Source organism: Pteropus vampyrus, unplaced genomic scaffold, assembly GCF_000151845.1.
Source record: "Pteropus vampyrus isolate Shadow unplaced genomic scaffold, Pvam_2.0 Scaffold138, whole genome shotgun sequence".
NCBI classification, from domain to species: domain Eukaryota; kingdom Metazoa; phylum Chordata; class Mammalia; order Chiroptera; family Pteropodidae; genus Pteropus; species Pteropus vampyrus.
In genome coordinates this window covers 1,631,039-1,646,117 of record NW_011888919.1, presented here as the reverse complement: position 1 = coordinate 1,646,117, position 15,079 = coordinate 1,631,039, and the positions used below count along the sequence as shown (strand labels likewise).

The following is a 15,079-nucleotide window of genomic DNA, read 5'->3' as shown; positions in this document are numbered from 1 at the left end:
GTTGCTAATGTTAACCGTTTATGAAGGAGGAAATGGGTTCAGAGAGGTGAAATCACTTGCTGAAATTCATCCAGCAAGTAAGCATTTGGGAGGCAAAAGGTTTTGAAATAGCACTACCCAGTGCGTGGGGCGAGGGGGCAGGGAACGCTTGTTAGAAATGCATATTCCTGGTCTCATACCCAACCTAAATCAATTTTCATAAGAAGGGCTCGGAGTCTTTATTTGTAACAGGCTCCCTGAGTCATTCCGATGCACAAGAAAGTGTATGAACCACTGTTTCAACCATCTAATCAATGCAAAACAACTTGCTATTGATCTCCTCTCCTACGCCCAGCCCAGTGCTGAGACTCAGTGGTACCCGAGGTGGCCGTAGCCCTGCCCTCCTGGGATTCACAGTCTGGAAGAGACGGACTGGACCATCTCCTGATGGTCCTGCACAGCCAGGGGTGGGTTAGGGAATCTGAGGGAGCTGGAGCTGTAGAGGCCAGAGGGTCACGGAAGGCTTCCGGGAGGAGGGGAGAGCTGAGCTGGGATTGCAGGCATAGTGAGCATCCATCATTATTATGTATACAGGATGCTCTGGTCTGTAGCTAGGAAGAATGAGAACTTAACATAGTTTGGGGACAGGAAAGCATTTCATTCATTTATTCTTTAAACAAATATTTGCTGAATTCCTCATAATGAGTTCTGGGAATACCGTGTTGAACAAAGATCTCGTTTTCTCCCTCACATTGCTTACAGTGGGGTACAGTCATTGAATATCATCAGAAATAACATTTCGAGTATAAATTCAGTTAAGTGCCCCGAGAGGGAGGTACAGCTAGAGGTGACCATACAACAGGAGTTCCTGATCCTCCTGGCAAATCAGGGAGGCTTCCTGGAAGAAGAAAATTCATGGGATGAGTAGGAGTTAGCCGGGCAAGGGGCATGGGGGCGGTGGAAAGGGAGATCAGGCAGAGAGACGAGCATGTGCAATGGCCCTGGGGTAAGAGGGCTTCTCGGGTCTCAGCTTCTGCTTTACCTACCTCCTACCCCACAGCCTGGAGGGGCCTCCCTCATACAAGCCACCGACCCCAAAGGCAAAGCTGGAGGAGCCAGAGATGGTGAGCACTTCCCCTGGAGCCCAGGCTTCCCCGACCTCCACACCCACGTTTCCCCACTGAGGAGGAGGGGCTGGGGGGAAGAGGCCGGCTGTGTGAGGGTCCTGACCTGCCCCTCCCCCTTCCACTGCAGCCCTCCCAGCTCTTCACCCTGGGGGCCTCGGAGCACAGCCCACTCAAGACCCCCTACTTTGATGCTGGAGTCTCATGCACTGAACAGGTAGAAGTTTGGCAGAAGACAAGGGTGGATTCGCGGTTGGGTTTAAAGGCCAGGGGTCAGTCCCTGACCTAAGAGGTCAAAGACTAACCGTCACAACTCAAGTTCAAGGCTGTGTCTCTGGTTAGAGCTTAGGGCATTGAGATGTGTTTGGAATTCGTTGGGGAAGGTCATGATCGAAAGAATCCAAGGACATGAGGTCAGAGTTTAAAGTCAGTTAGCGAAGACGGTTGAACATCTACGTTTGCCAGATACTGTGGGACAAGACAGACAAGTCACTCCCCTCGGCAGTCTACTGGAGGTCAGGGGTCACATACTGAGGTTGCGACAAGTCAAGGTTTAAGGAACTTTTCAGGCTTAAGGTTTAGTAGTCGAGGTCAAGACTGGAGTCAGAGGTTCATGAGGAAAAACTTGGGGTCAGGACTCCAAAGACAAAGTAGGGACTCAAGATTGACAGGGTGAGGTCAATGCTCTCAGCTGAGTTAGGGTCAAGCCATATGATTGCCCCGGTGCAGTACTGACCCAGGTGACAAGGGGCGCGATCAGGTCTGGTTGGCATGGGGAGATGGTCAGGATATTGGAGTCAAGGGGGCAGATTGGGCTTCTGTGTCATATTCAAGAGGTGACCTTGGGCTCTTATTCCCTCCCCGCCTCCAGGAAATGCCTCGGTACCATGAGCTGCCCACCTTGGAAGAGCGGTCAGGGCCCCTGCTCCTGGGGGCCACAAGCCTGGGGTCCCCCATCCTGGTGCCTCCAGGGCTGCCTGTTGTCGAGGGGGTTTCCCTGGACCTAGAGGATGAGGAAGAGGAGGAGGAAGACTTCCTGGACAAGATCAACCCCATCTATGACGCCCTGTCATACTCCAGCCCCTCTGATTCCTATCAGGGCAAAGGCTTTGTCATGTCCCGGGCCATGTATGTGTGAGCAACCGTGCTCTGGCCTCTGCCTCTCACTTTCTGATCCCTCAACTTTCTGCTGGGGATCTAGTGTCCCCGACCTCTGACCAGGCCACTGTCAGTTCTGACTTCTACCGTGATGGCTCCACTCTGACCTCTAACCCATGATCTCTGACCCAGAGACACAGGCCGTGACAGTGGAAACCTGGTATCTCATGAGTGTGAGTCTATGGGGGTGATGTGTGTCTATACAACCTCTGACCCGAAGACTGTGTCGTGACTTTAGTTTATATTCTCATGTCCCACCATCTACAGTCTCCCCGCAAATTTCAGAGAAGACCTCTGGTTTGTCCTCAGGCAGTAAACTCCCAATAGCTCTACTGGGTTGGGCTTTGGGGTGGCACTCTGCTGCTCAGACCTGAGCCCTCCAGGTGGCAGAGCCCCACTCGCCTGCTCCCTGCCCTGTCTTTCCCCAAAGGTGACAGGGAGGGGAGTCCCCAGCCCAAGGATTAGCTTCCCCATCTCTCTCCTGCAGGCAGGAGTCTCTGGGTCCAGATCCTTCCCTGAGCCCCCACTGCCCCAATTCCTGTCTACAGGGAATTAAGCCCCAGCCCAGGGTTAGGTGGGGTAAGCATCATGCAGTGTCTCGGTGGCCCCAGCCTTGAGAGAAGAATTTCCTGTTACTTTGAAGACTACTGAGTCCTTTTTCTCCTGCCCAGCGGGATAGAACCCAAACATCTCCCTACAGGGGGGAGAAAGAGGGTCACCTGGGTTGGGGGTGGAGGATCTGATATTGTTTTGTAATATGGCATTTCCTACAAAATAAGAATTTATACTTTGACCAGGTCTCAACTTGTGTTTTCTGTGGGATGTGAAGGGCATGATGTAGGTGGAACATGATGGGTAATGAATAGGGGGCCCAGGGCTTGAGGGAATCGGTAGACTAGAGGTCAGGATGGGTTTCTGACAAACAAAAGAGCCAAAGACATGAAAAAATTAAGTGAGGGGATAATGAGTAAAAATGCATGAACCAAAAACATAATGACGTAATGGAAGGAGGGGGAGGAGCCCAGGGCGTGGTAGTTAATGAAAAGGATCAGTGCAATAGCTAATGGGTAATGGGCAGAAATAAACGGAACAAAGATAGGAATGGTGGTAATTAAGTACGAGGGGCTCGGGTTTAATGGATAGATGGCAAGAATAGGCTATAGGCAAAATTATGAATAATGTAATAGGAGCTCCGAACACGATGGGTAACATCTGAATGAGCCAGAGTTAGAGGGATGAATAATGGAGAAATAGGGGAAGCAGGCATGATGGGTAATTAAGGGCTAAAAGAACGACAGAAGTGAACAGGCAGAAACGGGCTAAAGGTAGTATAGGCGACGAACCTGAAATGAATGGGGCAGAGGCATGCTGGGTAATGGGACAGGAATGAATGGGCCAAAGATAGTCGCAGTGACGCAGGTCTGCACTGTGGGAAGGTGGGGGATAGAAGGCAAAATGAGTAACAAGAGGGACGGGTCTATGGCAACTGTCGCGTTCAACAGGTAAAGGGCACTGTGGGTAACAACAAGCCGGACAGGGTTCACATAACCGGTTAGAATTCTCCCAAAGCACTGTGGGAAGCACTTCCGGTTTTCGGTCGCCGACCCGGGACTGCGGGGCTGCCCCTCTGTCGCGATGCCTGACGGGACGCGAGGCCTGACCTTGCTGCCTAGCAGCCTCTGCCGCGCAACCCACCTTTACCCGTGCACCTCGACCCTGGCAGGTTAGCCAATGAAAGCACCAGACTGATTACGTCACCACTGTGCCTGACGGAGCCAATCAGGATGCTGCAAGGGCCAAAACCAACCAATTATCAAGGAAACTTCGCCGCGGGGCCTGGTCGAAAGAGGAGCGCCTTCTGAAGAGGGGCGGAGGCGACAAGTCAGTGGGCGTTGCAAAGTGCTAAACACAGACCAATAGCAGGCGAGCACTGGAACCCGCGGCGACGCGAGCCAATAGGCGTGGGCTCTGCGAGCCAATGGGAAGGGCAGGGAGGTGTGCTTTGACCTCCTGCGATTGGGAGCCAATAGTAAAGGAGGTCCCAAAGAAGTGGGTGGGACTTCCATCCATGGCTCCAATAGCAAGGCCAGCCCCCGAAGCTGGTGGGCGGATTTCAGGGCATCTTGGACCAATCGGCTAGGCGGGGCGGGACGGCGGTGGTGGCGGCGGCGGCAGTGGGTTCGGTTGCGCGCGGCGCACGGGGTGGGAGCGGAGCCCAGGCCGGGAGCAGGCGCTGCCGCCAGTGAGAACTGGAGCCCGGAGTAGGGTGGGGGTTGGCAGGGGACTGGGCTGGGAACGGGCGGTCCCTGACCCCCGCCCTTTGACCTTTCTCCTGCAGGCGACCATGGGGAACGTATTGGCCGCTAGCTCACCGCCCGCAGGGCCGCCGCCTGCGCCCGCCCTCGTGGGACTGCCGCCGCCGCCGCCGTCTCCTCCGGGTTTCACGCTGCCGCCACTCGGGGGCGGCCTGGGCGCTGGGGCTGGGGCGGGTCGAGGTTCAGAACGGACGCCCGGGACTGCGGCCGCCAGCACCGCAGGAACCGCAGACGATGGGGCCTGCGGCTGCCTTCCCAACCCGGGCACGTTCGAGGAGTGCCACCGGAAGTGCAAGGGTGAGGGGCGAGGGACCTGGCGGAGGTGTGATGGCCCAGATCTCGGAGAAAGGGGGAGCACATTGAGGCAACCTTGGGAATTGGCACGGACCATTGGAATTATTTAACAGAGCGTTCGTTAGGAGTTGACGTTGGGATCGAATGGTGGAACATTGGACTTGGGGCTTAGAACGATGGGATTAAATGATGGAATCTCGGATGGAATGCCCTTCCTAGAAAAGCCTCTGGGACCTCAGGAGCACCAGGGATCAGTCAAGCCAGCCTCTTCCTGTGATGGGGAAAGAAACTGAGGCCCAAGGTCACAGTGTCAGTCAGGTGTCAGCAAGGGTCTAGTGGGGGTGGAACCCCAAGCTCCTGGATCCTGGCTTGGAAGAATTGTAATAGTGAAAGTGTTGGAGATTTATGTTGAGCACTGTTCTGGCGTTCGGTATGTGTTCATTCGTTAGATCTTTGCAATGTTTCCATGTGGTGAGCATCATCTTACAGATGACAAGTTTGACATAGGTAAAGTAACTTACCTAAAGCCACACAGTAGCGGTTGGTGGCACTGGGATTTGGACTCAGGCAGAAGTCCTGGTCCAGGCCCCATCCATTAGGCTATAGTACCATTTTACTGGCTGGGAGCATTCTGTGATTCTTTGGAGAAGGGAGAGCTGGTGGGGATAGGAAAGGCAGGGATGAGAGGGAGTGTGTGTGTGGAGCGTGGAGTGTGACAGCGTTTTCTTCTTCAGAGCTGTTTCCTATTCAGATGGAAGGTGTCAAGCTCACAGTCAACAAAGGGTTGAGTAACCATTTCCAGGTGAGCTTTCCTGGTGCCCTTACCCTCTAGAGGTCATCTCGGCCATCCCTCTGCATCTGTACATACAGCCCCCTTACTCTTCCCTAAAGGGCTGGGCTCCTTGGTACTTGAAAAGACCCAGAGATACAGTACCAGGCTAACTACTCAATGGGAGCCAGCGGTAGTGTTTAGGGACCCAGAGTCCAGAGTTACCCCGCCCCCCATAACATCCAGGCAGGAGTGAAGTGCCAGGTATACAGCCCCAGCACATTTTTTTCTCTAAGTCTTTAGTCAGGCCACACCTCCCAGTCTTTACCCGCTGCCCAACCCAGAGATGCTTGTCTTTTTCTTCTTGATGGGGAAGCCTGATCGGCAGGTACCCCCCATCCCAGGCTGGAGGGAAGCTGTGCAGGGGGTGGGCTCTCCCTGTGGGCGTGGCCCACAGCCTGATCCCCACAACCCTCCCTCTGCTCTCAGGTGAACCACACAGTAGCCCTCAGCACAATCGGGGAGTCCAACTACCACTTCGGGGTCACGTATGTGGGGACAAAGCAGCTGAGTCCCACCGAGGTGAGATTGCTCCTGTCATCATTCATTGTATCATTTTTCTAACAATTGTAGCCAAATAGCAGACTAAAATCTTTGTGGGTAGGAGGCTAGAGCTTCTGAGGGAGCTAAGGGTGTTGGAAGAGGGGACTGTGTCTCTCTAAGATGTGTTAGGACGCCAGTCATTCCTTCATCCTGAACCCCTGCTTCCTGCCCAATCCTGTGCTGGCGAGGCTTTGAATGCCAGACTAGGCATTTGAACTTTCTCTAGGGGGCACTGGAGAGCCATGGGAAGATTTGAACTAGGGAAAGTCATGGTCAAGTTGATGCTTTAGAGATGTCTCTCAGGCTGCCAGGCAGAGGCTAGGTTAGGGGAGTGGGGGCAAAACTGGAGACCTGGGAGGAAGGAGGACTCAGGTGGAGCTGGGAGACTGGATTAGGTCTTTGTATTAATTAGTTCTGTTCAGTAAATTGGTTTATTCAACAAACTGTTATAACCCTGTTCTGTGCCCAGCCCTGTGCTGGGTGCTGGGGACATAGCAGTGACTGAAACAGCTATGGGGCTCATGGTCTAGTGGAGACAGGACAGGTTTGTCCCCAGAGAATATTAGTCCAGGGTGGGCAGGACTGAAATGGGGGAACCCAAAGGCTGTGGGAGCCCACAGGGGAACCTAAATCAGCCTAGGTGGTCAGGGAGGGTTTCCTGAAAGAGAGGACCTCAAGCTGGGGCTGTCTGATCCTAGGCTGCTCACCTTGTCCCATCACTCGTGTACTTCCATTATGCCAGACCTTTGACCTCTAACCTTGCCCTTTGCCTCACAGGCATTCCCCGTGCTGGTGGGTGACATGGACAATAGCGGCAGCCTCAATGCTCAGGTCATTCATCAGCTGGGCCCCGGTCTCAGGTCCAAGATGGCCATCCAGGTGAGCGGAAGTCGAGTTGGCTGCTCTCCCAGCCACCTTAAGCACTGGGCTGCCCTCACACTCCCCCCTCCTCCCCGACAGACCCAGCAATCAAAGTTTGTGAACTGGCAAGTGGACGGGGAGTACCGGGGTTCTGACTTCACAGCGGCTGTCACCCTGGGGAACCCAGACGTCCTGGTGGGTTCAGGTAAGAGGCACAGGGCTCTACCAGCCACAGCTTTACCAGCAAGCCCATCCGTTTTGTGGACTTCCCTTCTACCATCCGAGAAACGGGCAGGGGCGGGAGAGGGTTTGAAACACCAGACAGTATAGCATCGTGGGTGAGAAAGATTCGAACCCTAGCTCTGCTGCTTGCTGAACTACAGTCGTAGGCAGGTTCCAGCACCTCGATGGGCCTCAGTTTCCTTGTCTGTAAGATCAGGCCGCCTCACAGTGTGGTTGAGTAGGTCATGTAAGTTCATGTGCGTGAAAAGCTTCAAAGGGGGTCAGGTGTGTAACACGACCCAAGGAAGTGAGCTGTTATTATTACCCATGGGACTCGGGGGTGGTTTGGGGGCACGGAGCAGACCCCAGGGCCGGCGGGGTCTACGTGCAGTTGGAGGAGGACACAGGTAGTCTGAGATGGAGGCTGACGGCAAAAACCGTCTGAGTTCTGTCTGTACTTTAAGTCTCTTCGAAGTTTTTGTTTGTTTGTTTGTTTGTTTGTTTTTGTCTTGGGGTGTCTGCCTTTGATTTCTCCACATGGATTGAATGAGTATTTATTGATCGCGTACTATATATGTTCTAGGCACAGAGGATAAGGTGGTGAACAAAGAATTAAGTCTGCCTTCTAGGAGCTTCCATTTTAGTGGAGGCAGATACAACTAAAGCAGTACATAAAGAGAAGATGTCAGGTGACGGGAGCTGTAGGGAAAGATAAGGACAGGAGGGACGGTACCAAGCAGGTACACGGGAAAAGAGCTTTTCCACCAGAGGAAGCAACAAGGGCAGAGGCCCCGGGCACCCTGTTGCTGGAGCATCGAGAAGGAGAGTGGCTTTAATGGGTGAGAAGTCAGGGGTGAGGGGGCCAAGTCACATGACATTTTGTGGAACTTCGGCCTTTATTCTGAGTCAGGGGTCACCATTTGAGAGGGACAGGATCCAGCTTGGCTTCTAACAGGATCTCTTGTGCTGACATGTGACGCGTAGACTACAAAGGGACCAGCCGCAGGGGCAGTGGAGGCGGGGCAAAGTGGTTGGAGCTGGGTGCACTTCGAAGGTGGAGCTGATGGAATTTGATGATGGATTAGCCGTAGGCCAGGAGATAAGAAAGGAATCCAGATGACTCCTGAGTGTGGGGCTCGAACCAGAGGATGGAGTTGGTGGTTCCCACATGTGCCCTGTCCTGGGGAGCAGGCTCTTGGGCAGTGAATACCGAGCACATTTGTGAAGGCAGGAAACAATCCCTGGGAGGGAGTGCCCAGGGAGAGCTCTTACTTCTGCCTGCCAAGCCTGAGGAGGCTTCTTAGAGGAGGTATCACCTTTGAGCTTCCAAAGGAAGGGGAGGAGGGGGGCAGCTGCAAAGGGTCGGGGGGAGGGAAGGGCCCTGTCATAAAAGCCAGGACACAGGGAAGCTGGGCATGAGAGGCTGCCTAGGTGAGGCTTCGTCCATGGGGGTCCCGGGCGGAATGAGGGGCCTAAGGCAGGAAGCAACATTTTCTTTCCCCTGCTGACCGCTGAAGCCATCACCCACTCTGCTCCCACGCTCACTGCCGTTGGGCCACGTGAGCTTTTCTGTCGCTTCCCGGAATCGCTGTGTGCTTTCTACCCCAGGACTTTTTTACATGCCGTTCCCACTGCTTAGAATTCTTCTCTGGTGGTGATGTGGCTGAAAGAGTGAGTCTCAGGGCGCACGTCACCCTGACTAGAAGCCCTTCCATGACTGAAGCATGCATGTTGGCGCTGGATCGCGTCACCCTGTCCCTTCGTCTTTGTAAGCGCTTCCCTCTGAAGTCGTCTCGCTCTTTATCGCCTGTCTCCTACGTCAGGATGACAACTCTTTCAGACCTGGAACCTTGCCAGGAGCGAGCGAGTGCTTAGAAAATACTGAGCAAAGGAGTAAGTGGTGCTAACGGCAGGTCCCATCTTTTGCTTCTTCCTTTGTCGGGCCTCAGACACGCTATGTGCATCCTCCCCTTCGTTCAGCCGTTCTAGGCACTAGTGGCAAAAATGGCTCCTTGAATCCTCTCATCAGCCCTGTGGGGTAGGTGCTGACATTATCTCCATCTTATTGCGGCCCACAGAGGGGAAGTGCTTCCCCAAGGCCACGGAGTCTGTGCGCTTCTCTCTGGCACCAAGCATCGCCCCCTGCACATCCTCGCCAGCAACATCCTCCCGTGCTCCCCAACACTAGCCTCTAAGTCCCTCTTCCCCAGAGCCCAAGGCCACCGGCTATACTCTCATGTCAGTTCTCACAGGTGTCTCTTCCTCCTCTCAGACACGAAAGAAAACTGTGCCTGCTGGGCCAGGTCAGTGCTGCGCACACAAGTAACTCACTACCAACTGCTCAGACTTAGGTCCCTGGTGGCCCCACTCCCTCTGAGCCTCAGCTTCCTCGCCCGTCACAGGAGCACAGTAGCAGTGACCACCTTGCCGAAGGAGTCAGTAGGGGCCCCATCTTCAGCCCTACGTCCCGGGCCAGACGCACAGTTAGCGCTCGCTCTGTCTGGTCCCATGCCGCCCCACAATGCTCAGAGGTGCCTGTTTCTATGGCCCCCATCTCACAGATGGAGAAACTGGGGCCCAGGGTGAAATCTGGCCCAGGACCACCCGGCGAGGAGGCAGAGCAGCTAGAACACGGCACGGCCTAATTCAAAGGCCCACGTTCTTACCTGGCTCCCTCCCCATGGCCTCCGCTCCTCTAGAGCATCTCTCCTGTGCTGACCCTGAGCAAGGCAGTGCTGGGTCGCCGAGACAGCCGCTTCCTGCCTTCGTGGGGCTCGCGGGCCGGGGGAGAGATGTGTGCTTTTAAACAGATGGTCACACAGTGACTTCATTGCTATCATGAGAAATCCTACTCAGGAAAAGTCCACGTTGCCACGGGAGCTGATTACAGGGATCCCGTCTCACCTGGAGTGACAGGGACAGACAGCCTTTCTAAAATGGCAGTGTCTCATCCAAGGGAGAGTGGTGAGAAGGGTGGCTCTCAGAAAAGGGTAGTGCATTGAGGGGGCAGAAAGAGGTCCTGTCCAGCTGGCACCAAGACCCACCTCCCGATGCTGCCCCGACCTGAGCATCTGCCCTGGGTGTGCGCCAGTCCTGCCCCAGGTAACTGCCCCAAGGAATCCTGGCGTGGCCCCAGTCCTGCAGGGGAAAGGTCTGGGGGTGGCGCCCAGATCTCCTGCCCAGCAGGTTTGGGAGACAGATCGCAAGATAGGACGGCTTTTGCAGAGCTGGGCTCTGCCCCTTGCCCGAGGCTTTCTCTCTCAGACTTCTGACCCACTTTCTCTCCTTCCAGTGAGATTTGGACTCACCAGGTTCTCCAACCCCTGCAGGATGCCCGCTCCCCGCCCCCACCACCACCCCCCACCCCCCCGATGAGAGCTGCCCTTCTCAGCAAAGCCCCGTCCTCAGGGAGCCCATGTGCCACGAGAAAGCTGGGTCTGGCAGGAGGGAAAACCAGAGTGAGTTAAGGGGACAGATGCAGGAAGGGATCAGATGTTCAAGGAAAAGGCCCACGAGGACCTGAGTGCTGGCAGCGCCTTGTGCAGCTCCAGGAGGAAGAGCAGCCTGGGCCACTGTGACCACGGGCCGAGGGCGTGTGCTTCGGGAGCAGAGAGGAGGCTGCGGGGTGGGGATGAACAGGGGCCGTGGGGCCATGGGGGCCAGGGAAGATTCAGCAGTGGAGACTGCGCTCGGACTCGGGTTCCCACAGACTCAGTGCTCTGCTGTCACCAGTGATAGGAGCTGGGCGGAAGCAGGGAACCAGGGCAGGGCGACTGCCAGGGTCCCATGGGGGGCAGTGGCTCCATGCAGCAGCGTGCTGGAGAAAAGCAGCCAAATGCAGGAGATACTTAGGTGCAGATATTTAGTTGGCGGGACCAGGCAGAAGGGAGAGTACGCTGGGCAGGGGGCGGGGGAGCAGTGTGCGCATGGGCCCAGGGGGCAGAGAGAGCTCTGTGGCTCTGCCGCCTAGACACAGATGTGGCCAGCTGTGTCAAGGAAAGAGGAAATGGCTCTCGAGAGCTGTGGCCCAGCCACGCGGGGCCTTGCAGGTGTGCTGTGAGGAGCCAGGGCCTCCTTGGCACTGGGGAGCCACAGCAGGTTCTCTGAGCAGGGGGAGAGCAGGGTTGAGTGTGTGTTTTAGCAGGATCCCTCTGTCTGCTGCGTGTGCAGTTGCTGGGAGAGGGCGAGGCTCAGGAAGGGTCTGAGAGACGTCTCAAGGCCCTCGGTCTCAACAGTTGGCAGAGCTGGGAGGCCCGTGAGTTTTAAGTCTCTTGTGACTCTAATAGACAAGTCGCTTTTCCCTCTGTGGACCTCAACTGAAGGAGTGGATGAGCCAGGCCAGAGGTGTGCGGTGATGGTTTAACAGCCGGCGGGAGGGGTCGATTGTATCATCCGCTTGTTGGGAGAGGAAATGTAAGCTCAGAGTGGCCAGCTCCAGCCCACCAGGGCCCTGGCCATGAACTCTCCCTTAGCCGCACTGGCAGCCCCCTCCTGGGTGTGCCCACCCCCGATCGTGTCCCCCCATTCCTGCCTTGCTCCCTCGGCCAGTCTGAGTCTGTGCCTCTGGTTTTCTTTGAGAAACAGAGTCGTGCCTCCTGCTCCAGCCTGTCCCTGCTCGTCCCCGCCCCCGCTTTCTCAGGTCTGTCTTTTTTTTTTTGCTGAGTTGCGACCGCTCAGCCTGTCTCTGCTCAGTCTTGGCTGGTTTCTCTCCAGAGAACCTTAAGTTTCTTTCCTCTCCATTTCTGATTCTGTTTACCTGTCTCCGTATCTGTGTTGTCTGTTTTCTCGTCACTCCTGCATCCCCCACCCCGGGTTCTTCCCTTCCTGTAAGATCACATTTGTGGTATCTGCTCTCCTGGGCATGAATGAGTCTCAGGTCTTGGCTCATGGAGAGTCATCTGTTAGCAAACACAGGGGCCTCAGGGCATGAGAGGCAGGGACCAGTCCTAGCGGTGCTGGCGTCCCCTCTTTGGGGCTTTGTCTCCACCTCGAGAGGTAGTCCTGTCTGCAGAGAAGTGATGCCAGTGGCCCGCGGTTACTCCGCCAGCAAGTGGTACGGCCGGAACGTGACCCCGGGCCATCCAGTCCCCTCAGGTGTGCTTTCCCAGCGGCAGAGCGGTTCACACGCACTTTGTGACCGTGGGTGAGTGACTTACTCGGCCTCCTCTGTAAATGGTGGCAAATGAATGCCGGCCTCACTGGGTTGTACAGACCAAGTGAGCTCCCACGGGGCCAGAAGGGCTGACCTCAGAGCCCTGTCATCAGCGCAATGGAGAAGCAGGTGTGGGAGGCCTGAGGCCAGGCCACAAGCCCCAGGCCTCCAGCAGGGCCAGCTTAAAAAGCTGTCTAGAGCAGGAGTCTGGCCCAGCATGCTGGCCAGGCAGAAAGTGACCACCATGAAGCCCAGGTGACACCCTGCCATCTTACCCACAGGAATCCTCGTGGCCCACTACCTCCAGAGTATCACACCGTGTCTAGCCCTGGGCGGAGAGCTGGTCTACCACCGGCGGCCCGGGGAAGAGGGCACTGTCATGTCTCTAGCAGGGAAATACACATGTGAGCCTGGGGCCTGAGGGTAGGATTCGGGTCTGCGGGCCTGGACTGCTGGGTTTGTGGGAAGAGGGGCTGCGGGCCTGGACTCCTGGGTCTGAGGGAGGAGCGGCTGGGTCCCCGAGTCCCCTTGGTAACCTACCCCCACCTCTCACCCTGCTCTCTCACAGTAAACAACTGGTTGGCAACAGTAACATTGGGCCAGGCGGGCATGCATGCAACTTACTACCACAAAGCCAGTAACCAGGTGAGCTGGTCCAGACACCGCTGCCAGGGCATACGTACTTGCAGGCGTGGGGAGCCAGGGGCTCGTGTGGCAGGGGCTCCGGCCTGGGAAGCTGACTCTGTTGCCCTGGCCCTTCCAGCTGCAGGTGGGCGTGGAGTTTGAGGCCAGCACAAGGATGCAGGACACAAGTGTCTCCTTCGGGTACCAGCTGGACCTGCCCAAGGCCAACCTCCTCTTCAAAGGTACAGGCCTCAGTTTTCCCTGCAAAACGGGTGAGAGGCCACTCAGCTCTGAGCGGATATAGGCTGAAGATGATGGAGGGCAGCGTGCCGGGCCTTTGTGGGTCTCCGCTCGTTAAGGAGGTGGGGACCTGGGCCCCAAGCTTGGCACCTCCCACGTCCCCTCCTCGTCACCCCAGCCAGCAGCCCTCTCCCCGCTCTGCACTGTGCCCTCTTGATTCCGTTTCCGTGAGTGGAAGGCAGCCCGGAGCGCGTCTGGCCACCCCACGCACCTCTCGTTAGCGGAAACCGAGGCTCCCGAGGTTGCCCAGTCACTACCAGGTCCAGAACCGCGCCCTCGGCTGCCCGACTCTAGGCCTGAGCACCAATTTTAAGGTTTCCTTCTTGGACCTTGGTGGTTCTAGGCTCGGGGGGCGTGAAGACCACCACCCCCGAGGCTTCTTCGGTCGGCCTAGGGCAGAGTTGCCACCAGTAGTGGTTAGGCCCAGGGGCTTCTTGGCGTCTGAAGCCTCTCAGCCCTCGCTTTGCTGTCAACGCAGTGGCAGAGGCTGGGTTGGGGTTCCATCTCTGCTCCCGTGAAGTGAGTGAGACCCCCCTCCCACGTGGGGATGGCTCCGTGCCCGCACATCCGTCAGGCTCTGCAAATGAGCCTGAGAGGAGACTTCCGTCTTTCGTTCAGTAGACAGTAAGCACCCACTGTGCCCAGCCTCGTGCTTGAGGTGCTAGGGACACAGCGGCAGCCAGGCCCTGTCCTCACGGGGCTCACACTGGGAAGGGCAGACCCATCCCCAGAGAGCTAGGACCTGGTCTAAACAGGACTTGGGATGGGGGAGCCCGTGGGTGGCAGAGGCTTCCTGGAAGGAAGGGATCACTGCGCTGAGAACGGAAGAAGACTAAGCCAGTTGCTCCCAGGGCTGAGTATTTGGGATATGGGAGGAGGTTTCTGGGAACAGCCTGGTCAGATGTCTGGAAGCTGGCATCTGGCTGGTGGTGTCCAAGGTGGCCTGGAGTGTGACTCCGGGGACAGTGGGAAGCGGGCACATCGCTCTCACGGCAGCTGTCTGCCCACAGGCTCTGTGGACAGCAACTGGATCGTGGGCGCCACACTGGAGAAGAAGCTCCCACCCCTGCCCCTGACGCTGGCCCTCGGGGCCTTCCTGAATCACCGGAAGAACAAGTTCCAGTGCGGCTTTGGCCTCACCATCGGCTGAGCCCCTCTTGGTCCCGCCTCCCACGCCCTTCCTTCAGATCTCACCCCCCTCCCCTGTCACAGAGGGGAGACCTGAGCCCCCTCCCCGTCTCTTCCCTCCCTCCCAGGGGTTGGGGGAGGGGGGAGCGGAAAGGAGGGGACCCATCGCCCCAGCAGCTGAGAGGGGATTCTGGAACCACGGGCACTTCAGGATTCGGAGCGCCAGGGGCAGCGTGCCCAGTGGCCCTGAGGTCCCAGAAGGGGTTCCGGAAATGAGGGGCATGCCAGATTTGGAGCACTAGGGGCAGAGGCAGCCAGACAGCCTCAGGGAAGTGTTGGGGCGTCCCCACCCTCTAAAGGGCCCTGGGCCCTGGCCCGGCGGGAGGGGGCAGCAGGAAGAGGAGCTTCCCCATCCCCGGCCCACCCCACCCACTCTCCCATCTACCCCGCGGTATAAATCATGTTTATAAGTTATGGAAGAACTGGGACATTTTACAGAAAAAAACGAAAAACAACAAAAAATATACATAAAAAAAGCAAAATGGGAGGC

The 15,079-nt window shown here is 56.5% G+C and overlaps 2 protein-coding genes across 2 annotated transcripts in view; both read left to right on the top strand.

Annotated features, from left to right (window-relative positions):
* The window catches only part of NECTIN2 (nectin cell adhesion molecule 2), a 27,462-nt gene extending 24,408 nt beyond the window's left edge, over positions 1-3,054 (top strand). The window contains exon 9 of the mRNA XM_011367977.2: positions 1,975-3,054. Coding sequence (XP_011366279.1) covers positions 1,975-2,241 — 267 coding nt within the window. The 3' untranslated portion in view covers positions 2,242-3,054. The remainder of the gene's footprint in view (positions 1-1,974) is intronic.
* Positions 3,055-4,392: 1,338 nt separating this feature from the next.
* On the top strand, positions 4,393-15,071 carry TOMM40 (translocase of outer mitochondrial membrane 40). Its single transcript, XM_011367969.2, has 10 exons — positions 4,393-4,503; positions 4,600-4,873; positions 5,605-5,672; positions 6,129-6,221; positions 7,020-7,121; positions 7,203-7,308; positions 12,759-12,881; positions 13,046-13,122; positions 13,241-13,343; positions 14,412-15,071. Exons 2-10 carry the CDS (start codon positions 4,606-4,608, stop codon positions 14,549-14,551), a joined length of 1,080 nt encoding a protein of 359 aa, XP_011366271.1. The 5' UTR covers positions 4,393-4,503; positions 4,600-4,605; the 3' UTR covers positions 14,552-15,071.
* The last annotated feature ends 8 nt before the right edge of the window (positions 15,072-15,079 follow it).

Bases quoted from the DNA above. Each gene is read 5' to 3' on its own strand.
- TOMM40 (XM_011367969.2), top strand. From the start codon at position 4,606: ATGGGGAACGTATTGGCCGCTAGCTCACCGCCCGCAGGGCCGCCGCCT. The intron at 12,882-13,045 runs GTGAGCCTGGGG...GCTCTCTCACAG, and splicing joins TCTAGCAGGGAAATACACAT to TAAACAACTGGTTGGCAACA. The intron at 13,344-14,411 runs GTACAGGCCTCA...GTCTGCCCACAG, and splicing joins GGCCAACCTCCTCTTCAAAG to GCTCTGTGGACAGCAACTGG.